This window comes from Perognathus longimembris, chromosome 3 (assembly GCF_023159225.1).
Source record: "Perognathus longimembris pacificus isolate PPM17 chromosome 3, ASM2315922v1, whole genome shotgun sequence".
Classification (NCBI taxonomy): Eukaryota; Metazoa; Chordata; class Mammalia; order Rodentia; family Heteromyidae; genus Perognathus; species Perognathus longimembris.
The window spans coordinates 95146455-95170375 of record NC_063163.1 but is presented as its reverse complement, the minus strand read 5'-3'; the positions used below and the strand labels follow the sequence as shown (position 1 = coordinate 95170375).

The following is a 23921-nucleotide window of genomic DNA, read 5'->3' as shown; positions in this document are numbered from 1 at the left end:
GGGATGGGATGAGTTGCCTCCCTCCAGGGAGGATTCCTGCGCCAATCCCTGTACCTCAGTTTACTATCTAACTAGGAGACCCCTGGGAGAGCCACCCTTTCCCCCACCACAGCTCAGTACCCTCCACCCAAATCTCCTGCTCTACCCCTAGATTCCTTCCAGAGTTGTCTGGTAAGATGGGAGAAAAACATCTGTCAGTAGCTCACATCTGCAATCCTAGCTCCTTAGGAGGCTGAGATCTGGAAGATCAAGGTTTGAAGCTAGCCCAGGCAGAATCTGTGAGACTTCATCTCTAAAATAGCAGAAAGCAGGGCTAGAGATCTGGCCATGAGCAAGCAAGCTGTGGGACAGCTTGAGTCCTTGAGTTTGAGCCACAGTACTGACAGAGAGAGAGAGAGAGAGAGAGAGAGGAGGGATGAGAAACAAAGGGGGGAGGAAAAGAAAGAACCATCTTTAGCTGGGCACCAGTGATTCATTGTGATCTGAGGATCAAGATTCAAAGCCAGCCTGGACAGAAAAGTCCCTGCGAGATTCTTACCTCCAATTAACCACTCAAAAACTGGAATTGGAGCTGTGGCTCAAAGTGGTAGAGCACTAGCCTTGAGCAAAAGAGCTCAGAGACAGCACCTAGGTCCTGAGTTCAAGCCGCACAACCACATACCACCCACCACCAACAAAATGATCCACTTTTATTCCAAGGTTATACATTTTATTTAAAAACCAAGCTGGGTGACCAATCTAGGGATAATATGCCCACTTAAATGACAACCTCAGGATGGGAAGTAAGAGGTTATTGGTTCCAGTCTTCATGGTGGTCCCGGCTGCACTGGGTTGCTGGGTCCTGGTGATGGACAGCTGGCCAAGTGGGGAAGCGACCCGAGTGCCCTGTGCAGTCTGGGAAGTAAGACTGACAGAGTGACACTGTTGAGAGATGCTAGTTTGTAAGAAACTGGGGTAAGTGTCCCTTGTGTCACTGCTCAGGAAGCTGAGTCCAAAGGACATAGAGTAGCTGAGACTGTCCAGTGAGAGGATGACACTGGCAGTCAGCAGAATAAGGCGAACTAGATAGGCTACCGCCCCGTGGTCGGCCTGTGGGGAATGTGTCCATGCGCTGGGGTAGCACTGTCTTCGGGTCACTCTGCCTCCGCCACCCACTTGCCCCTGGCATCCATTGCACAGTGTGTGGAGGTCTCCAATCCAGAGGCTGTTTCCTCCCTAGAACTTTCTAACTTGTAATCACAACACCCCACCCCTAGGAGTCAGATTGCAGACCCCCAGGCCGTGCCTGCTGCCCCATCCTGCCCCCACCAAAAAAAAAGGGGGGGGGGCTCTACGGGCTTCTTCCGGCCGACACTCAGTTTCCACCGGTGATCATCAGCCCCTGCCTGGTAGAGCCCTTCTCACCCCGCGTGGCCGGCAGCTTTTGTCCCCCACCCTGCAAGCGCACAAGCGCTGGCTGGCAGCCCCCGGAGTCTCCCTTTCAGCCGTGGAGAGGGCAGATGTGTCCATTTGCCCCTGAGGATACTAGAGCCTGTGGGCTAGCGGCAGCTCCCCCTGCGGCTCCTCCAGATCAGCCCCACGTGTGGCCGTCCTCAGTCTCCTCCTCCTCCTTGCTGGGCTCCGGGTGGCACTGGGGTTTTCTTATGGCTCTTCCGTGCCGGGACTCGATTGGCTCCGCCGCCGTCGTCGGCAGGGCCATCAGGGGTGTCGTCCGCAGGTTTCGTGGCTGCGGCCAATGCTAAAGCATTGACGGTTCCTAGAGCCCGCAGCAGGGTGGGGCCGCGGGGCGCGGCGCGGGGAGCCGCCCGGGGCTCGCGGCGCGGGGCCGGCGGGGCCTGGGGCGGCAGCAGCGCGCGCAGGGCGTCCAGCTCGGCCCGAAGCTCCGCGCGCAGCGCCTCGAGCCCCGCGCCCAGCTCGGCGCGCACGGCCGCCAGGCCTTCCTGCAGCCGCCGCTCGCTCACCTCGAGCACTCCCGCGGGGTAGGTGGCCCCGCCGCGGGGCTCCCCGCACACGGAGCACACCGAGCCGCCGCTGCGCGCGTCCGTCCTCTCCCCGACCCCCGCTGCGCCGGCCCCCGCGCGCTCCACCACCCGCAGCAGCCGCGGCGCCTCCGCCCGCGCCGCCTCGGCCCGGAGTTGTCCCCGCAGGCGAGCCAGGCGGCCTGGGGCCCGGATGTCCTCAGAGACTACTGGCCCATTGGGCTGCGAACCGGGGTCCCGTCGGCGCCCCGCGCCTCGCCGCAACGCTTCGCTGGCACCATAGGCGCTGCGCGCTTGAGTCCACGAGCGCCCGGGCTCCGCCGCCATCCTGCGCTGCCACCTCCCCACGACTGCCACCAGCACCCGACCTGTCGGGGAGCCCCAACCCGCAGCCTAGCGACCGACCCCGGGGGGGCCCCCGGGTGAAGAGCCCTGGAGAGGACCTCTGGGACGGCTGTGGGAACGACCAAGGTCCCCAAGGGAATCCAGCCTGGGGCCCGGGGAACCCCAGCAGAGCCAGGCCCTAGGCAACTGGGGTTCCAGGGAGCCCTAGGGGGCCAGGCCGATGAGAGTGGGCATGGGTGTGTAGACTTGCCCACTGGGGCCACATATGAGGCTCCGGCTGGTTTTTGGAAGGGATGACAGGACATGGCTGCAAAACTCAGGCACCCCCAGACTGGACTGAACCCCAGTTCAGATCTTCTATTAGAAGCTGCCATCGCCATTGTAGAGACCACACAGACCTCACTGGCTCAGGGTTATCACCTCCCTCCAGATGGACGCTAGACAAGCTCTCTGCCTCTGAGCTACACCTCCAGTCCAGGCCTCTCTAAAGGCCTCCTGTGTTCACACATGGCTGCAGAATTCCATCTTTGTCTGCCCTGCCAACTTCCTCAGACCAGATGTGCCACAGGGCTCACTAATGTTGCCCAAGGCCAGACAGTGGTGGCTCACGCCTATAATCCTACCTACTCAGAAGGGTGAAAGCTGAACATTGTTAGTTTGAAGCCACCTTGGGCAGCCAAGTCCAAGAGACTCATCTCCAATTAACCCACATAAAGCCAGAAGTGGTGCTGTGTGGCTCAAGTGGCAGAGGACCAGACTTAAGTGAAAAGGCTAAGGGACAGTGCCCAGGCCCTGAGTTTAAGCCTCAGTACCAGCAGCAAAAAATAAATCTGCCGAGGTCCTAATGTCTCACACCTTTTTTGTCTCTTCTTTTTTAGTACTGGGAATTGAACCCAGGATGTTGCATTTGCTAGGCAAGTGCTTTGCTACACAGCTACATCCTGGCCCTGGCTTTACTCTTTTTAAACTCTCCTAACTCAGCAACAACAACCTTCAACCCTCTGCAACTTTGCATAGGCCCCTGATGCCCTTAACCATGATTGTCCCCTGGTTCTCATTCATCCCACAGAGGCTTGAAGTCTCTCTCTCTCTCTCTCTCTCTCTCTCCCTCTCTCTCTCTCTCTCTCTCTCTCCAGTCTCAGAACTTGAACTTGGCCTGGGCTCTGTCTCTGAGCTTCTCTTTATTTATTTATTTTTTTGGCCAGTCCTGGGCCTTGGACTCAGGGCCTGAGCACTCTGCCACCTGAGCCACAGCGCCCCTTCTGGCCGTTTTCCATATATGTGTTGCTGGGGAATCGAACCGAGAGCTTCATGTGTAGGAGGCAAGCACTCTTGCCGCTAGGCCATATTCCCAGCCCTCTAAGCTTCTCTTTTGCTCAATGCCAGCTCCTTACCAGTTGAACCACAATTCCACTTTTGGGATTTTTGGGTAGTTACTTAGAGATAAGAGTTTCATGGGCTTTCCTGCCTGGGTTAGCTTTGAACCCCAATCCTCAGATTTCAGCCTGTATAGCTAAGGTTACATGTGTGGACCACTGGCACTCAGCTTCCAGAAGCCTTTCCCCACAGCAGGTAACACAAGTCCCTTACGCAGCACATGTCACAGCCTTTTCAATTTCATTTTATTATCATTCAGTTGGTGGTCCCAAGGTTTGAACTCAGGGATTCAAGCCTGTTCTTCTTGTTGCTCTCTACCACTTGAGCCATGCCTCTAGCCCTGATTTTTACTAATTATTTTAGAGATGGAGCCTAGAGAATTCAATCACAAGCCTTTTGTTGAGATAGGGTGGGGTTTTGCAACATTTCCCAGGCTGGCCTCAAATTTTTGGACTCAAGTGATCTACTTCAGCCTCTTGTGTAGCTGGCTATTCACCCACACAGTAGGGGCTCTGAACCCAGGACTAGGGTAGCCTGATGGGAGGCCCAGGACCAAGTTCTGGGAGTTTGCCAACTTCTCTCTTGTCCTCTGGCCAACTGGTCTACCTTCTCAGCCAGGCATCTAGACCTCCCAGAGCCCCTTACTCCACCCTGTTCTCTCACTGCCTTTGTTCATACCTCTGTGCATGCCATCATGGTGGGCTGTGAGACCCTCTAGAGGGCAGTATCCCTCCACCAGGCATGTTGTTCACACTGTATACACCCTAGGGGCTAGTTAGGACTCTGGGTGCTCTGGGCCCTGGGGCCTCCCCAGCAAACTGTGAGGAGGGAGGGACTGGCATGGATCCAGGTGGGCTGGATAAGGAGACTGTTAGACAGCCAATGAAACCTAGGTCTCTAGAGGGCATGGGGGCTGGCCACTCTGGAGTGTCTGGCTATGCGTATGTAAATACAGGGGACTATGGGATGCTGTCTACTTGTTTTTGGGCAGTCACTGCAGAAAGCCCCTGACTCCCCTTAACTTCACTCATTCATTCATTGCAGCTGTCTGGAAGATGCAGAGGGGAGATGAGAATTTGGTGTTCTGTCAAACTCTCCTCCCCCATTCCCGCTGAGTCACCTGCTCCTCCTGGGGACTTCGGCATCTGGCTTTGTGGATCCCTAGAGCCTCATTAACCATACCCCCACACCAGCCCTAATGCCTCAAGAGCCCTGGGTCCTTCCACAGGTCTGCTGAAGTCAGGCTCTGTAACCCAGGGGCTCTGCCATGGGTCATCCTGCACCCATGAAATGCAGGAGGATCCAAAGGTCACAGGATGGAATGGGTGGTGTAGGAAAGACTAGGTTTGCAGACCAGCAGATGGGAGTGTGAGAAATCAGAGGGACCTTGGCAGGGGGCAATGGCTAGTTTGATCTCAATGCTCTTGTCTAGGAGGTTTATAGACAGGCTGGGATACAGGCTCAATCTTTTTTTTTTGGTTAGTTATGGGACTTGGACTCAGTGCCTGGGCACTGTCCCCCGCTTCTTTTTGCTCAAGGGTAGCACTCTGTCACTTGAGCCACAGCACCATTTCTGGCCATTTTCTATATATGTGGTGCTGAGGAATCGAACCCAGGGCTTCACGTATATGAGGCAAGCACTCTTGCCATGTTCCCAGCCCTGTCCCTGAGCTATTTCACTCAAGGCTAGCTCTCTACCACTTTGAGCCACAGCTCTACTTCCTGTTTGCTGGTGGTGTCACAAACTTTCCTGCCCAGGCTAGCTTTGAGCTGCAATCCTCAGATCTTACCTCATGAGTAGCTAGGATGACAGGTGTGAGCCACCAGCACCCAGCACAGGCTGAATCTTTGTGATGAGTTCAAGTTGGGCCTGCAGATGCGGGGCCTCACCCTGGTGGCAGTGTCCCAAAGCCACGGATTGCACAGGAAAGAGGGATGGTGTGAAGTGGGTTAGTGACAAAGAAAGAAGGCAGATACCAATTTGCCCAGGGAAACACTTGTGAGCTCCATCTCCTGAGTTCTAGCTCTTCTCTAGTTCCTTCCATGGCCACTCCTCCTTGTGGGTAATTAGTAGTCTGGGATGAACCCTAGGGATAGAAAAACCCTGGGCCAGTTATAATCATATTGAAGCTCCTAAGCATCCTTAGCCTACCCTTTGCACAATTCCCCTCCATAAGGTTTTATGCCTATGCTTTACACCTCATACATACACAAAACTCTGAGAAGGCATCCTTGTACATGGCAGATACTTTCCCCAAAATCTACTAAATCATTTCCTTCATTTTCTTAAGATCAGCCCACAATTACTATGAACTACTTCCATATTTCCTGAACACTAGAAAACCGAAAAAGGTTTTGCCACATGCTTGGGTTTTTTTTTTGTTTGTTTGTTTTTGCCATTTCTGTGGCTTGGACTCAGGGCCTGAGCACTGTCCCTGGCTTCTTTTTTGCTCAAGGCTAGCACTCTACCTCTTGAGTCACAGCACCACTTCTGGCCACTTTCTGTGTACGTGGTGCTGGGGACTTGAACCCAGGGCTTCATGTATGCAAGGCAAGCACTCTTGCCACTAGGCCATATTCCCAGCCCATCACATGCTTGTTCTTGAACTACTTAAGGCCCACTGTTTTCCGTTGGCATTTTACTCTTTCTGTTAAACTCTTTGTGGGGTGTGTGTGTGTGTGTGTGTGTGTGTGTGTGTGTGTGTGTTCAATTGTTTGAGATGCCAAGAATATGGGATTTTTACTTCCATGAACACACGTGCTCCACCAGGCTTTCCTGTCCTGCCTATAATATTCTCCTTCATGTTGGAGCTGAGTATTCACCTGAGTAGACCCCTTTGAATGGTAAATAGCCTCTGGAGGACGCTGACTAGAACGCCGACTGACAAATGTGAAGCAACACATCTAATAGGGATTCTACCCCTCTCCTGCTTGGAGATATTTGACCTCTAGTAAAGAAACCCTGGGAGTTAAACCTCCTAGGCTTAGAGGTAGCCTTTTATTTGTCCATGAGTCAGACTCTAGCAATCCAATGGGTCTTCTACCTGGTTGTGATAAAATGCCAGCAGGTCCTGGGTCTGACAAGGGGATACCTGATAGGTCCCTAGGAATTCCTCCATACTAGTCATAGGGGGATCCACTTTCCTTTCTGGAGCTGCCCTCCAGAAGTTTCTCTGGGTTAGTAATAAGGGAAGCAACCCCTCCCCCACTGTCTAGACTTACTGATCTTCCAGATTAGTAATTGAGATTCTACTCCACCTTTCTGGAGCTGCTTCTCCTCCAGGGATGTAACGGGTGTTGCCCTCCCCACTTGCCTTCTTCCCTCCTAACATTATTCTAGGATACCCTGCCCCTCTTCTGGGTCAAGGTATAAAAAGCAAGTGATCTTCCAACCTTTGTTAACGAGTCAGACCTGACTGACAAGCCTCTACTGCACCTCGATTGTGAATGATTCATGGAGAAAAGTACTTACGTACTAAATGGAGAATGAAAAGCAGGAAGTTCAGTAGTTAGCCAGAAGGAAGTCATAGAGGTAGTAAAAGTCCTCCTTAAAAATAAAAATAATTCCCAGGGGCTGGGAATATGGCCTAGTGGCAAGAGTGCTTGCCTCCTACACATGAAGTGCTCGGTTCGATTCCCCAGCACCACATGTATGGAAAATGGCCAGAAGGGGCGCTGTGGCTCAGGTGGCAGAGTGCTAGCCTTGAGTGGGAAGAAGCCAGGGACAGTGCTCAGGCCCTGAGCCCAAGGCCCAGGACTAGCCAAAAAATAAATAAATAAATAAAAATAAAAAATAATTCCCAGGTTTGAGTAACCTCAAAGCATTCAAAGTGACAATGGCCCAGTATTCATTTCTAAGGTCTTACAAGGTTTGGCTAGGACTTTGGGAATTAACTACCCAGAACTCTGCCTGCAGACACCAAGCCTCAGGGAAAGGTGGAAAGAACCAACTTGACTAAATTGTGCCAAGAGAACTCAGAAAATGGACTCATTGTCTTGTTTATTTGCCCTGATCAGAATAGGAAATACTTTTAGGCCTGACACTCAACTCAGCCTTTCTACAGTGTTATGTGGCAGACTGTTATCCCACCAAAAGCTTTCTTGTTGGTCTGGAGGTAGAGGGCTTGGATAAAACACCAGAGGAAATCCCCCCCGCCACCATACACACACACACACACACACACACACACACACACTCTCTCTCTCTCTCTCTCTCTCTCTCTCTCTCTCTCTCTCTCTCTCTCTCTCTCTCTCTCTCTCTCTCTCTCTCTCTAGAAGGAGCTAACGGACATCTATTTCTGTGAGCCACTAGAGGACCTGAAACCCCTTTTCAAAGAGTCCAGGAACTCCTCTGTGTCTTAAGTAATGAGAAACCCAGAGGCCCTAAGGCACCCCTTGTTTTGGCTTGTGACTGCCCTATGTGCCCTTCCTGTCGCACTGGACTGGTACATAAGGAGTTACTATTTCCCTCTGGGGGAATTCTTCCTTCTGCTTAAAGGGGCTCCTCTCTGGTGACCCTCACAACCCTCTTTCTCTTCCCCTGTGGCCCCAGCACTGCCACAGATACAATTACAATCGCAGCAACAACTTTCAAGCTAACAGATGACTGGATCTGTGGGAAGGACCAAATAGAGATCATAGAATACTGTCTAAGACTACGGGGTCTTAGACACCAATTAAAGAATTAAAAAGGCAGGGAAGGGTTTACAGTAGACAGACAAGTTTACTTAAAAGTAAAAGGAAAGCAGTGAAATAATAGACTCTCTGTGGAGAGGTGCTCCAACAATGGTGGTCCAGAATCTCTTTGGTCTCATTAGATAGACCGTTCCTGGTTTCCTCCCTCCTCAAGAGCATATTCTTGGTTTGATTTGTTGAGAAGTGGTCCTGCATTATGGGAAGTCTTGGGATTGGTTGTTCTGCCTTGGAGCATGCGTGAGGAAGGGGTCCTCATATAGGTAGGTATGGGGGGAGCCTGGTCTGGGCACTGTCCCTGAGCTTTCTCAGCTCAAGGCTAGTGCTCTACTACTTGAGTCACAGCTTCATTTCTGGCATTTGGTGATTTATTGGAGATAAAAGTCTCATGGACTTTCCTTCCTGGGCAGGCTTTGAGCCTCCATCCTCAGATCTCAGCCTCCTGAGTTGATAGGATTACAGGCGTAAGCCACTGGTGCCCAGCTTAACCTATCAGATCTTAAATTTCTCTTTCTCTAACTCTCTGGCAAAAGGACTCCTGATGGCATCTTAGTAAAGAAAGCCTTGGGAAAGGAACTGAGGAAACAAAACTGGTGTCATCTGCATAAGAAAGGATTTGGAAAGTAAAAATTGTCTTAAAATGTTTGTTCCAAAATAGAAAAAGGGAGGAAGACAAACCCCAGAAAGTATGAATATGCAGCAGACAGTATGAGTATGTCTTTAAAAGATAAGGCTTAAACCAAAGTTCACTTAAGTGTTTGTTTATGTCAAAGTCCTTCAAATGAACACCTTTTAACTCAAATACCATTTTTCCCTGTTCAATACGTAAACTGCCTTGGGTACAGAGCTAAAAGGACACCAACTCTCGAATTCTTCTTTGTAATCACAAAGGCTAGTGACACCTACAATATCTTAACTTCAATTAGTATCCTAAAGTGTTATATTCAATCAAATGTAATTATATTTCTATTTGATCTCCTTGTTGCTTTAATTGGAAATAAAAATGGGTTTTTGTGGCAAAGATTCATCTGATCTGAGGATTGTAGTTCAAAGCCAGCCAGGCAGAAAATTCCTTGACTCTATGACTTAATTAACCAGCAGAGAGCCAGACTGGAAGCATGGCTCAAAAGACTCTCATCTCTAATTACCCAGCAAAATCCTGGAAGTGGTGCTGTGGCTCCAAGTGGTAAAGTCCGAGCCTTGAGCAAAAGTGCTCAGGGACAGTGCCAAGGCCTTGAGTTCAAACCCCATGGCTGACAAAAGAGATGCTAACTGGGATAAGCCATCCCAGCAATGAGCATCTAGACCCCTGGGACAAAAGCAAATACTGGAGTAAGAGGGGGTGGTGTCACATCCTAAATGGAGTCGCCCTTTCAAAATTACCCAGAGCCAGGAAATCAAAAGAGAAATAGTTCATAAGCTTGCCCATGTACTGTCCATACCTGACTACCTTCTAACTGGACAGGAACTTACATTCTTGCCTTTGTTACCTGCTATTTACAAGAAGTGATCAAGGCCTCTCACTGGCCAGTTTACCACTCCATTCCAGCCCTAGCTTCTGACTGGTTATGGGCTTATGCTCCCAATGGAACGTCGCTGGCTGTGGCCAGGGTGTGGTCTCCAGTGTCATTCATATCAACTGGTCCTGCCACCTTGTCAGCCTTTTGCCTAATCTCACCCTTTTCAGGTTTCTCTATAACAGGATAACAGCCCTCACTCACTCGCTCTCACCTGAGAGCAAGTCAAGTCCATCCTATTACTGCAGGCAACTGGGGGCTTCGCTTACACCGCCCTGCCCTGCCCAGTGCAGACCTGAACTCTGAAGACCCCAGCCCCAGTGACTCCTGGACACCACCATGTCAGCGGGAAGTAGCCAAAAAGACAACCGCCAAGCCCTTTCCTTGGTCTCCCCTCTTTGCCCAACTTTTTTTTTTTTTTGCCAGTCCTGGTCCTTGGACCCAGGGCCTGATCACTGTCCCTGGCTTCTTTTTGCTCAAGGCTAGCAGTCTTCCACTTGAGCCACAGCGCCACTTCTGGCCATTTTCTGTATATGTGGTGCTGGGAATCGAACCGAGGGCTTCATGTATGGGAGGCAAGCTCTCTTGCCACTAGGCCATATCCCCAGCCCCTCTTTGCCCAACTTTTTTGTTGTTGTTTTGGTGTGGTTTTTTTTGCCGGTCCTGGGCCTTGAACTCAGGGCCTGAGCACTATTCTGGCTTCTTTTTGCTCAAGGCTAGCACTCTGCCACTTGAGCCACAGCGCCAGTTCTGGCCATTTTCTATATATGTGGTGTTAGGGAATCGAACCCAGGGCTTCATGTACACGAGGCAAGCACTCTTGCCACTAGGCCATATTCCCAGCCCCACAACTTTTTTTTTTTAATGTATCTAAAGACCCTATATGAAGGACTTGCCTCTCACCTCTCAGTCTAATCTTTTTTTTTCTTCAAATTTTTATTATCAAACTGATGTACAGAGAGGTTACAGTTTCATATGTTAGGCATTGGATACATTTCTTGTACTGTTTGTTACCTTGTCCCTCATACCCCCCTCCCCCCCTCCCCCTTACCCTTTCCCCCCCTGAGGTGTTCAGTTCACTTACACCAAACAGTTTTGCAAGTATTGCTTTTGTAGTTGTTTTTCTTTTTTTACCCTGTGTCTCTCAATTTTGGTATTCCCTTTCAATTTCCTAGTTCCAATACCAGTATACACGGTTTCCAATATACTCAGATAAGATTACAGAGATAGTGTAGGTACAACCACAGGAAGGTGATACAAGAACATCATCAATAATAGAAGCTACAGATACACATCATTGCAGCACAATTTGTCATAGCGAGAATCTGGAACCAACCCAGATGCCCCTCAGTAGACGAATGGATCAGGAAAATGTGGTACATATACACAATGGAATTTTATGCCTCTATCAGAAAGAATGACATTGTCCCATTTGTAAGGAAATGGAAGGACTTGGAAAAAATTATACTAAGTGAAGTGAGCCAGACCCAAAGAAACATGGACTCTATGGTCTCCCTTATTGGGAATAATTAGTACAGGTTTAGGCAAGTCATAGCAGAGCATCACAAGGCCCAATAGCTATACCCTTATGAACACCTAAGATGATGCTAAGTGGAATGAACTCCATGTTATGGAGACAATTGTTATATCACAGTTGTAACTACTTTCAACGTCCCATGTATATCAGTCTAATCTTTTTCTGTATCTAAAGGTAGAATATGAAGGATTGAGGCCTCCATATTCCCTAGGGTCAAGCAAAGCCCCAGGTGTATGCTCATGTGCTTGTCCACAGGCAGGTCATGCCAACAGTCTTGGCCCCCACGAGACAAGGGCGGGAGCATTCCACTCTGGACCTGGCCAAGGACATCGCCGTTGGTCCCCAGGAGACCATAGCCCATTTTTTTATTTTCTGTTTCCTTGTTAAGGCCTATCTATATATAAGCCCACCCCCAAATCCAGTCCCTTGTACATCCTCAAACCTGCTGGAAGGTCTGGGCCCCTCACTGGCAATAAACAGTCTCACCTGTTGAGGATTGAGTCCGGCCTAGTCCTTTTTCGTTCTCCTCCATTTTCCTAACTCCCTCCAGTTTTCTTGTAGTTAAGTGAGATAAGAGCCTCATGGACTTCCCTACCCGGGTTGGCAGGATGGTCAGATCTCAGCCTCCTTGAGTAGCTAGGATTACAGTTGTGAGCCACCAGTGCCTGGCTCCCTGCCAGTGCTTGGCTTTTCCAGGAAGCAGATCTACCCTGGTAGCTCCTTGTACAGAGAGGGCTACTTGGGCCAGGTACGGTGGCAGTGAGGGGCGGTGGGCTGTGCGATGTCTCCCCACCCCCCCTGCCTCCAGCTCCGTACATTCAGGCAGGACCTCCTTCTAGGACCCAGGGCCTCTTGTTCACTCATTAACCATGCGGGAGGTGCTCCCAGTAGGCAGGGGTCTGAATGGGGCAATCTTCCTGGGGGGGCAGTTGTTCGTCACTCCTGGTTACTATTGCACTCTGTCCTGGAAACCACCAGGATCAGGAAAATTTGTTTCCCAGAGCCTGAGGGCATCTGGGAGCCAGGAGAGTACTCAACCATGTTTAGGGAGCCTTGAGGGGCCTCCCGGGAGAGGGCAACTGCCAGTGGGGGAGGGAGCAGCAGGGAAGCAGCAGTTTCACAGTCTCCCTGCCAGAGGCCCTGGAATGAAGAGGCATGTCTTTGTCTCTCTGACCACCAAGCTGAGCCAACCCAGTTTTCAGAGAGGCAGGGTCTGGATGGACAGTCAAAGCTAGCTCTGGGGAGCAGGGGAAGGCCTGAGCATTGAGCTGGAGGGTGATCTTTGAACTGGCTGGTAGAGAACCTCAAGGAAGCTCTGGCTGGTGCAGAAGACAGAGTTAGCTAACCTTGTTCTAATTTCTGTTGGGCCTTTTAATTCTTTTATTTATTTGTTTGTTTTTGCTGGTGGTGGCTTGAACTCAGGACCTAGGTGCTATCCCCGAGCTTCTTTTGCTTAAGGCTAGTGCTCTACCATTTGAGTTACAGCTCCACTTCTAGCTTTTTTTGTAATTTATTAAAGATAAGAGTCTCACACACTTTCCTACCCAACTGGCTTTGAACTGTTTTCTTCAGACCTTAGCCTGCTGAGTAGCTCGGATCGCAGGCATGAGCCACTGGCACCAGGTAATATATATCATTTTAAATTTCCCTGTTGCCTCGTCTCTCCATCCTGTTTCAAGAGCTCTGGATGAGTCTAAAATGGTCAGGAGATGGTGAGGACAGCAGAAGCAAGAAAGTGGGCAGGAGTGTGTGTTCAAGTGACAGGCAAGAAGGTGGGGGGAGTGTGTGTTCACATCGCAGGCAGGTTTATCAATGCTGGAGACCCAGCCTCTTGGACTCTTGGGCTACAGATAGGCCTTGTTCAAAGAAGCAGTCAGAGCCAGGTGCTGGTAGTTCACGCCTCTAATTCCAGCTACTCAGGAGGTTGAGATCTGAGGATTATGGTTCAAAGTCTTCGAAGCTAGCCTGGGTAGGAAAGTCCATTAAATTCAGAAAAAGCTGGAAGTGGCCCTGTAGCTCAAGTGGTAGAGGGCTACCTTTGAGCAAAAGAAGCTCAGGGACAGTGCCCAGGCCCTGAGTGTCAGGAGGAGGAGGAAGAGAAGGAGGAGGGGGGTGGGGAAGTGACTTGCTCCATGCCTTATGGCATGGTCTGGGGCTTCCTATGGGGCTGAACTTGGAGCATTCTCCCTCTTTCGTGCCCCTGGGCCCTGGCACTGTTTGTTCCCCCAGCTTCTTGTGGCGCTATTGCTGTCGACAGAGGTCTTCTCTGGGACCAGGTGGCTCTGCAGGGGTGGTAACTCATTACTCAGTAATGACCTTGTCTGACTTCTTAATGACTTCATTAACTGGTAATGGCTTTGTTTGCCCGGTCTTGGCGTCAGCAGCCGTACCCCCATCTACCCCAGGAATGTCTGGACTGAGGTGGCTCTGACCAGTCCATGCCACGGCCAGGCCATGGGCCTCAGCTCCTACAACCTGCCCCAGAGGGACAGGGGCATGGGACCATCAACATTTGTGTGGGCTTTGAGGGGCCAGATGTAGCTCCCAGGGGGACAACTTGGGCTCCTGACAGTCCCCTCTCAACTGCAGAGCCATGCAGATAAGCAGGTAATGCCCAGATCTGCCCACCCCACCACGGATGAGGGTGGTAGAGCTCCTTCGCTTGCTCAAACTTGATGCAAACCCATCACCTACACCTTCTAGGCCCATCTATGCATTTTTCTTTAAAATCCAGTTTTAGCAAGAACTCTGCCAAGTTGTTTAGCCCAAGTCCCCACCTCCTACCCTTCCTCCCCCATTAGCCAACCCTCCCTACCCAGCAGGCTCCGGGGCCTCCTCCATCCCCCAGGTGATGTCTAATCGCCTGGCCTGCCTCCAGCTACAACTCCCCAAACCCTGATGTCTCCCCTCATCCACTCCCATCACTGCCCAGCCCCGCTCCCCGGCCCTAAGTTCCCTTCACCCATCCATGTCAGAGTTGAGTACCATCTCTCCCCGCTGTGAGACTCCATTACCTCAGTTCCTGCTTCCTTCATGGTGGATCTGAGTGAAGTCTTCCTCGCTGTGCTTGCTTGGACGAGTGTCATTCCATTGATTTCCTTTTACCATGGAGACCAAAGAACATCAGCACGTAAGACAGCCACTGGGCAGTGTGGAGCCACCTTGGAGAGCTATGCCATGCCAGCAGAGGGGTCTTTCGTGGCTCCCCATCCCCCCCCCTTGCCTAGGGGGCTGAAGTCCCTGGGCCCAGGCCATCTCTAAGACGACCAGACCCTGGAGAACCTTGTTTGTTCTGCTGGGTCAACCTGCCCTGCGGCCCTCACTGCGCCCTCAGTGACAGTGACATGACCTCCTGTCCACATGCCAGTCCAATCCCACTCAGGGCCTTGTGCACATTCTGTTCCTGAGGCCGGGGCCCCGCTCCCCCTCAGGGGCCTCCTGCGTCCGTCCTCTGCCCTTCTCCAGGCCGGCGCTGTGTCTCACTGCCTGGCACGCTCTCCTCTTTGTAATTCTTCCCGACAGTGTGGTCTTTGTCCTCCCTTAGCTTTGGCTTCCAGGCTTTGGTGAGGACAGGGACTTCCTTATGTTCTGTGCCCTCTGGGAGAGGAGCTGGCATGACACATACATATCAGGTACTGTCTAGGCCAAGAGCTGGTGGCACATGCCTGCAATCCTAGCTACTTGGCAGGAGGCTGAGATCTGAGGACTATGGTTTGAAGCCAGCTTGGGCAGACAAATCTGAGAGTAGTCCTCCTATTCCTCCTTCTTTCTTTTCTCCTTCTTCTTTACCATAGGGCTTGAACTCAGGGCCTGGGTGCTATCCCTGAGCTTTTTTTCTCAAGGCTAACACCCTACCACTTTGAGCCAAAGCTCCACTTCCAGTTTTCTGGTGGCTAATTGGAGATAAGAGTCTCATAGACTTTTCTGCCCTGTCTGGCTTTGAACTATGGTCCTCAGATCTCAGCCTCTTGAATAGCTAGGACTACAGGCACAGCCACTGGCCCCCGGCTTTCATTGCTTTTCACGTTTTGGGGCTTGTTTAGGGATGTGTTGGGCCTCTCTTTCTCATCATGGAGCTGAGCGGTGGGGGCTGGCTGTACGTCCAGCTTGTGCTTGAAGTGACTGCGCCTGCGCAGGGTCCTCCCCAGCTCATTTGGGGTTTGAAACCCTCCGTCTTCATTTTGTGGTTGGAAAGCTGAAGCTTCACCCACAGAGAGAAGGACTCTGTGACCCCACCTATGGGTGTTCACAGCAGCAGAGCTTTTGCCAATTCCCCCCACCTATCCCCCTGAATCCCAGTTTGAGCCATTTTGCCTTGGTGGGTGGGAGTGAGGCAGAGCAGAGGTAGTAGACATGGAGCTAAACTTTGGATCAGATCTGTATCAGTTCATAGCAGACATTGTACATGACCTTGTAACTAACCCCCACCAAGGTCTTTTCTCTCCATCTTCCTGTCTCCAGTCTTGAAGGTAGTTAATTATTCTCTTTATTATGTGTTTATTGTAATGTGATAATGCATAAAACACTACCTAACAGCTACCTAAGGTAAAAGCATCCATAACAAACACCTATGAACCAGCTTCTTAATGGTGAACCACCCTTTAGTGTTAATGGCTGTTATGGCTGTTCTTCCTCTCTACAGGGACCTGCTTGCTTGTCATGATTTACTCCTGTGTGTGTGTGCATGTGTGTATGTGTCTACATTTGCTTGTCATGATTTACTCCTGTGTGCGTGCATGTGTGTGTATGTGTGTATGTTTGCTTGTCATGATTTACTCCTCTGTGTGTGTGGGGGTGTCTATGCATGCTTGTTATGATTTACTCGTGTGTGTGTGTGTGTGTGTGTGTGTGTGTGCGCGCGTGCCAGTTCTAGGGCTTGAACTCAAGGCCTAAGCACTATCCCTGAGCTTTTGTGCTCAAAGCTAGCTCTCTACCACTTGAGCCACAGCTCCACTCTGACTTTTTTGATAGTTAATTGGAGAGGAGAATCACAAGGACTTTTCCTTCCCTAGGCTGGTTTTGGGTTTTGGACTGTAATCCCCATTCAGCCTCCTATTTCAGCTATGTTTTTGTTTTTGTTTTTTTTGCTGGCTACTTTGGAGATGAGTCTCACAGGCATTTCTGGCCAGACTAGCTTCAAACCTTAATCTTCCAGGTCTCTGCCTCCTGAGTAACTAGGATTATGAGTATATGGCATCTGGCTTCCCTGGCTTTTTATAGATTTGTTCCTATGTGTGTCACATGTGGCTTGATTCTACGTGTTCCTACTGAGTGTGGATTTCATTGTGTGGCTGAAGTTCATTTTCACCACTGTATAACATTTCAGTGGATTAATTTATTCTATCGGTGGACTTTTGCATCACTTCTGTGTTGTTTTTTCTTTGTTTGTTTCACTCATCTTCTAGAGCCTATATGTGAATTCCTCAGAATATATTGAGGAATGGAATTGGTGTTTTGTAATTCATGTAAATATTAGAGAAAATGGCAAGTTGTTTACCAGTTTCCAAATTTATCAGTGGCATGAAGGATATCAATTCTTTATCTTAATTTTTTTTATAACCCAGTACTGAGGGTTGAACTCACACTTGGTCTTACTTAGGTTATGGCCTAAGCCCTTTCCTTTCTTAAAATTTGTTTCTGAGATAGGGTCTTGCTAACTTTGCCTAGACTGACCTTGAATTCCTCATCCTTCTGCTTCCACAAAGTAGCTGGGATTACAACTACGAATTATCATACCTGGCTGCAAGGATGTCTTGATAGATGGCCTCTTCAAGTTTGAATCCTGACAGAATTCTGTTTTGGGTTTTTTTTTGTTTTTTTGCTAGTCAAGTAGGTATAAAATGACATTTCGATTAAAAAAAATTTCCTCTACTGTTTAGTATCTTTTAGATGCTTACTAATCACTTATGGCTTCTGCTTTCTGCAGAAGTGCTCGTGACTTTTTTGTTTCCATTGTTATTTTGCTTACTAAATTGCACTTTATTTCATTAAGATAAGACTTAAGGAAAGCACAATGACTGGGTGTGCTATCCATGCCTGTCATTCCCAGTGGCATGGAGAAACTTAACTAGGAAAAACTCAGCCCAGGCTGGCTGGGGCATAGAACAAAAATGACCAAGGCATGGCTGGGTGCTGGTGACTCACGCCTGTAATTTTAGCTTTTCAGGAGGTAGAGATCTAAGGATCATGGTTCAAAACCAACCTGGGTAGAAAAGTCTGAGACTTTTCTTTTTTGGCAATCCTGGTGCTTGGACTCAGGGCCTGGGCACTGTCCCTAAACTTTTTTGCTCAAAACTAGTACTCTACCACTTTGAGCCACAGCGCCACTTCCAGTTTTCTGGTGGTTAATTGGAGATAAGTGTCTCATGGACATTCCTGCCCTGCTTTGCTTTGAACCGTGATCCTCCTGAGTAGCTAGGATTATAGGCATGAGCCACTGGCACATGGCTCTAGAACTGATTTTTGTGCTGGTTGTAAGCAAGAAATTCTATATTACCTTCCTTCCTACCTTCCTTCCTTCCTTCCTTTCTTCTTCTGGAAACTGGAGGCATTCTTGGGGTTTACCTTATTTATCTTCTATACTGATACATGAAAGTACCCAAAGAAGTACTAGCTTCCAAAATTACCAGGTGTTTCACAGCTTCTTTATTTATATTTTGTCCATTTGTTGTATTTTATTTATTCACTAATTGCTTACAGGGCTGAGGCTGCTTGCTAGGGAAGCACTCTCCCACAGAGCTACAATTTCAAGTTTTTTCTCCTTTTACTTTTCTGAGTTTAAAGCCAGGACTTCTGCTTGCTAGGTAAGAGCGCTGCCTCTTGAGCTACCCCTGCAGACAATGACTTTCACATTTTTTAGAAATGTAATTTTATCGTTACTAATTAAGGCATTGTACCGATGGGTTAACAATTCAGGTAATATGTACATTTCTCTTTTGGACCATGTCACCCCTTCCTTTGCTTCTCCCCAGTTTCCCTCTCCCTTCCCTGCTCTCAAGTTATACAGCTCATTTCCACAGAAATACGGAGTACCATGACTGTATGTGTTCACCCTTCCTCCCTCTGTTCCTGCGCCCCCCCTTAGCCCCTCCCCCCAAAGAAACAGAAAAAGAAAGTGTAAAAAAGAAAAAAGTATACAGGAATTATAACAACAACAAATAAATAAGCAACCTTTAATATTTTTAATCCCCACCACCACCGCCAGGGCTTGAACTCAGGGCCTGGGCACTGTCCCTGAGCTCTTTTGTTCAAGGCTAGCTCTCTACCACTTTGAGCCACAGCTTCACTTCTGGTTTTCTGGGTTTAATTGGAGATAAGAGTCTCACAGACTTTCTTCCCAGGCTGGCTTTGAACTGCAATGTTTTTTGTTTTGTTTTTTCTGTTTATGTGGTGCTCAGAATTGAACCCAGGGCTTCATGCATGCTAGGCAAGCACTGTAGCGCTAAGCCATATTCCCAGCCTGAACTGCAATCTTTACATCTCAGCCTCCTGAGTAGCTAGAATTATAGGTGTGAACCACCAGTGCCCAGCCACCCCTCTCTCTCTCTCTCTCTCTCTCTCTCTCTCTCTCTCTCTATTTTTTTATTTTTTATTTTTTTGGCCAGTCCTGGGCCTTGGACTCAGGGCCTGAGCACTGTCCCTGGCTTCTTCCCGCTCAAGGCTAGCACTCTGCCACCTGAGCCACAGTGCCCCTTCTGGCCGTTTTCCATATATGTGGTGCTGGGGAATCGAACCGAGAGCTTCATGTGTAGGAGGCAAGCACTCTTGCCACTAGGCCATATTCTCAGCCCACTTATGACCTTTTCTGTTTATGTGGTGCCAAGGAATCCAGCCCAGGGCTTCATGCATGCTAGGCAAGCACTCTACCACTAAGCCACATTCCCAGCCCCACCTTTCACATTAAAAAAAAAAAGTCTAGCTACTCAGGAAGCTGAGATCTGAAGGTCACAATTCTAAAACAACGCAGGCAGACAAATCTGTGAGACTCCAATTAGCAAGCAAAAAGCTGGAAGAGGAGGTATGGCTCAAGTGGTAGAATAGCCTGTCTTGAGGGGGAAAAAAGCCAAGCAAGAGTGTGAGGCTCTGAGTTCAAGCTCCAGTACTTCAGCCTGTTTTCATATACAAGGAATAGTTCTATCTACTCCATGGGCCAGTGCTAACCCAGATTTTTTTGTTTGTTTGTTTGTTTGTTTTGGCCAGTCCTGGGGCTTGGACTCAGGGCCTGAGCACTGTCCCTGGCTTCTTTTTGCTCAAGGCTAGCACTCTGCCACTTGAGCCACAGCGCCACTTCTGGCCATTTTCTGTATATGTGGTGCTGGGGAATCAAACCCAGGGCCTCATGTATATGAGGCAGGCACTCTTGCCACTAGGCCATATCCCCAGCCCGCTAACCCAGGTTTGTATGTGACAGAGCGAGACTTGTTTTTTGGTGGAAATTCAATGTCTGTAGTCCCTGTTACCACGTGACTGCTGGCTGGGCCTGTGTGGCCCTGTGTCTGACTGGCTGCTGCCTACCCAGAAGTCCACAGGATCCCACTTTGCCATCGCCAGAGACACATCTGACACGGACCCTGAGTTTTCTCCCTAGTTGCAGCCAGCACCACTGGGCCTGCACGCCACCACCGTCTGTCTCTAAATCCATGTAAGGCTTAGGGTGGAGATTTCCCTAATAGATTTTACTTTGATTTTTTTTTTTAATCCTCGACAATCTAAATTGAGATTGTTGATACAGGCTGCAACACCATCAACTTCTGCCCGAGTAGCAAGCTAAAACCAGGCGGACTAGTACCCAGGGCCATGGTGTGAGTGTGCCCCCTGATGGTTGGTGTGTTGGAATTTAATCTTCACTGTGAGGAAGGAAGGGGATGGAAACCATAGTGTTTATTTAGTTAGAAGTGGGGGCTTTGGGAGGTGATTAGAAGGAAGTAGAATGGCCAGAGGGAGCTCTTTATGATTGAATTACTGACAGCTCTATTAGGAGAGTTGGGTGCCAATGACTCACACCTACAATCCCAGCTACCCAGGAGGCTGATATCTGAGGCTCATAATTTGAAGCTAACCAGGAAAGTTTGTGAATCTCTCTCTGTGTCTGCCTCTCTCCTCTCTCACTGAACATAGGTCCTGGGTGCTGTTCCACTATACCAGTTGAGTCACAGCTCTACTTCCAGCTTCTACACGTACAGCTTTTTGGGGGTTAATTGGAGTTAAGAGTCTCACAGACTTTCTGCCCAGACTGGCTTTGAATGATGATCCTCAGATTTCAGCCTCCCGAGTAGCTCGGATTATAGGCATGAGCCATTGAAACACAGCCCTATTAATATATTCCTTCCTTTCCTTCCTTCCTTCCTTCCTTCCTTCCTTCCTTCCTTCCTTCCTTCCTTCCTTCCTTCCTTCCTTCCTTCCTTTCTTCCTCTCTCTCTCTCTCTCTCTCTTTCTCTCTCTCTCTCTTTCTCTCTGTTGCTTTCTTTCTCTCTTGATTTCTTTCTTTCTTTCACCAGTCATGGGACTTGAACTTAGGGCCTGGTCACTGTCCCTGAATTTCTTTTGTTCAAGGCTAGCATTCTACCACTTGAGCCATAGTGCCACTTCCAGTTTTTTCTGTTTATGTGGTACTGAGGAATGGAACCCAGGGCTTCATGCATGCTAGGTGAGAGCACTCTACCACTAAGCCACATTCCTTGCCCTATTTCCTTTTTTTTTTTCACTGTATGTCTTTTGTCTTTTTTTTCCTCCTTTGGTACTAGGGATCAAATCCAGGATGTTGCAACTGCTAGGCAAGTGTTGATCCACTGAACTACTTCCCAGCCCCAGTACCAACACAAGAAAATGTTAATAGACCCATATATTGTTTTAAAACATGAGTTGAATCCAAAGTAAATTTGCAACAGAATGAAAAAATATGATTTATCCAAATAATCCATTTCTGAGATCTAATTTGTTGTTCAATTTTAATATGTACCACTTTTTTTTTTGCTTTGGTTTGAGCCTGAATTGATTCCTGAAAGCCTGCATTTTGGTTAGAACTGATTGAAATAAGATAACTATTTTTTAAGAGTATAATAGTTTTTATATTAACTTTAAAATAGCAGTCTAAGGTCCATCTTTTATTTCTTTTGCCAGTCCTGGGGCTTGGACTCAGGGCCTGAGCACTGTCCCTGGCTTCTTTTTGCTCAAGGCTAGCACTCTACCACTTGAGCCACAGTGCCACTTCCGGCTGTTTTCTATATATGTGGTGCTGGGGAATCGAACCCAGGGCTTCATGTATATGAGGCAGGCACTCTTGCCACTAGGCCATATTCCCAGCACCACCACCCCCCCTCCAGGTTCTTTTTGCTTAAGGCTAGTACTCTACCACTTGAACCACTGCACCATTTCCAGATTTTTCTTTGGTACTAAGGAATTGAAGCCAGGGCTTCATGCATGCTAGGCAAGCATTTACCACTAAATCACATTCCCAGCCCATAGAGTGCTACTCTTGAACAAAAGCTCAGGGACAGTGCCCAGGCCCAGAGTTCCAACCTCAGGTCTAGCAAAAAAGAATAAAAAAAAAAGAAAAAAATGCCACCTGTAAGCAAGTTTATTAACTTACCTTCTAGCCCTAGGCTAGTTAGGAGGTAACAAGATGGTGCAGACCTGTGTCTGCTACTGTATTGCCACTATGGCTGCTATGGACTTGGCTGCTGGTAAAAGTGTGCCAGCCCAACCATGACAGCAGGATTTTTTTGCCTGTCTTGCTGAGTCCATGATCATTGATTTTTCCAAAGGATTGTCATATGAAATATATATGCCATGTAATAGCATGTAAGCATAGAACAAAGAACACACAAACTGGAATTTTTTTTCTCATGGGAGTCCCCAGAGGCTGAAGGCGGTGAAATCTGTTTAAAAAGCTATCCTAAACTAGTGAGAATGTCCTTAACTTTATGATGGCTGAAAGACAGATTTGCTCTGATCTTTAATCAGCAATACAAAAATGAGAGTGAAATACTTACCCTCAGGGCACAGAGTGGAATGGCTAAATCTTCAAAGAGTTAGAGTAGGAGCTGCAGAGAAAGCAGAATTTGAGCCACTTTTTTGACTAGTCACAGACAGGCTAGTCCTATAAGGTAGATGGGAAAACCTGTGTAGCAGGTACTAGAAGAAGAGGGGTCGGGTAAGAAACCAAAGGTCTATACAGGGTGGAAGAGTGGTACACAAGAGATCTGGGTATCATCTGAATGCCATGCACAGGACAAGACAGATCTATTACCTCTTCTGCAGGTCCAGATCTTGCAGAAGTGACATGACATTCTGGGCACAAGGGGACTTCGGGCTGTTTAGAGGCATTATGTTGGAAAATGTCAAATATGGGTTGGGAATGTGGCTTAGTGGTAGAGTACTTGCCTAGCATGCATGAAGCCCTGGGTTCAATTCCTCAGCTCCACATAATCAGAAAAAGCTGAAAATGGCACCATGGCTCTAGTAGTAGAGTGCTAGCCTTGAGCAAAAGAAGACAGTACCCAAGCCCTCAGTTCAAGACCTAGGACTGGCAAAAAAAAAAGTGAAAGAAGAAAGAAAGAGAGGAAGGAAGGAAGGAAAGAAAGAAAGAAAGAAAGAAAGAAAGAAAGAAAGAAAGAAAGAAAGAAAGAAAGAGACGCGTTAGATACCAGAAACACACAAGAAGAGATCTGGGTCGGAAACAAGAAAGCAGGAGACTCTAGGTAAACGGAAAACGTCTGAAGCAGTTCATCTCAACCCCAAATAGGAAGAAGGGAGACACTGAGTTGTCTTACAGTAGATTGGAGTCAGAAATAGATATATTTTATGAGTCAAGAAGTCATCCAACTGATGACCCCAAAATATTACCAGAAAGTTAGCACTGCTATCTACCTCAATCCTTGCACACAGAAAAGAATTCAGAGAAATCAAATGTAGGGGCAGGGAAGTTTTTTAGGAAACGAGTACACTTTCAGTAGCCTGAAAGAGGGCTCTCTCTAGGGTGACTCTTTGTCATGATTGTGTCAGTACTAAGAACACCGTGCAAGCCTGGTGCCAGTGGCTCTAACCTATAATCTTAGCTACTCAGGGGGCTGAGCTCTTGAGGATTACAGTTCAAAGCCAGGCTAGGCAGGAAAGTCCATAAGACTTTTATGTCTAATAAACTACTCAGAACAATCCAGAAGAGGCGCTGTAGCTCAAGTGGTAGAGCACTAGCCTTGAGCACAGAGAGCCTCAGGGACAGTGGAACAAAAACAAAGAACCAGGGTGTCAAGGTTGGGCCCACCATGCAGACCATCCTTTCTAATGAAGGTGGGCTGTGATCCAGGGCCACACCTGGGGCTATCTGTCCTGTAGGGGCATTCTCCCCAGGTCTCAGATCTGTGGATTGGCGGGGGGGGGGGGGGGGGGGGGGGGGCGGGGGAGGGGTTGGCAATGTGGACAGGATTCCTGGGAAACTAGAGGGCTGGCTGGTCTGTCAGTATTCCTAAGACTAGG

The 23921-nt window shown here is 48.7% G+C and overlaps 1 protein-coding gene across 1 annotated transcript; it reads right to left on the bottom strand.

Moving 5' to 3' along the window:
• Positions 1–662: 662 nt before the first annotated feature.
• Fam246c (family with sequence similarity 246 member C) lies at positions 663–2579 on the bottom strand. Its single transcript, XM_048343450.1, has one exon. It carries the CDS (start codon positions 2304–2306, stop codon positions 1593–1595), a length of 714 nt encoding a protein of 237 aa, XP_048199407.1. The 5' UTR covers positions 2307–2579; the 3' UTR covers positions 663–1592.
• Between the last annotated feature and the right edge of the window lie 21342 nt (positions 2580–23921).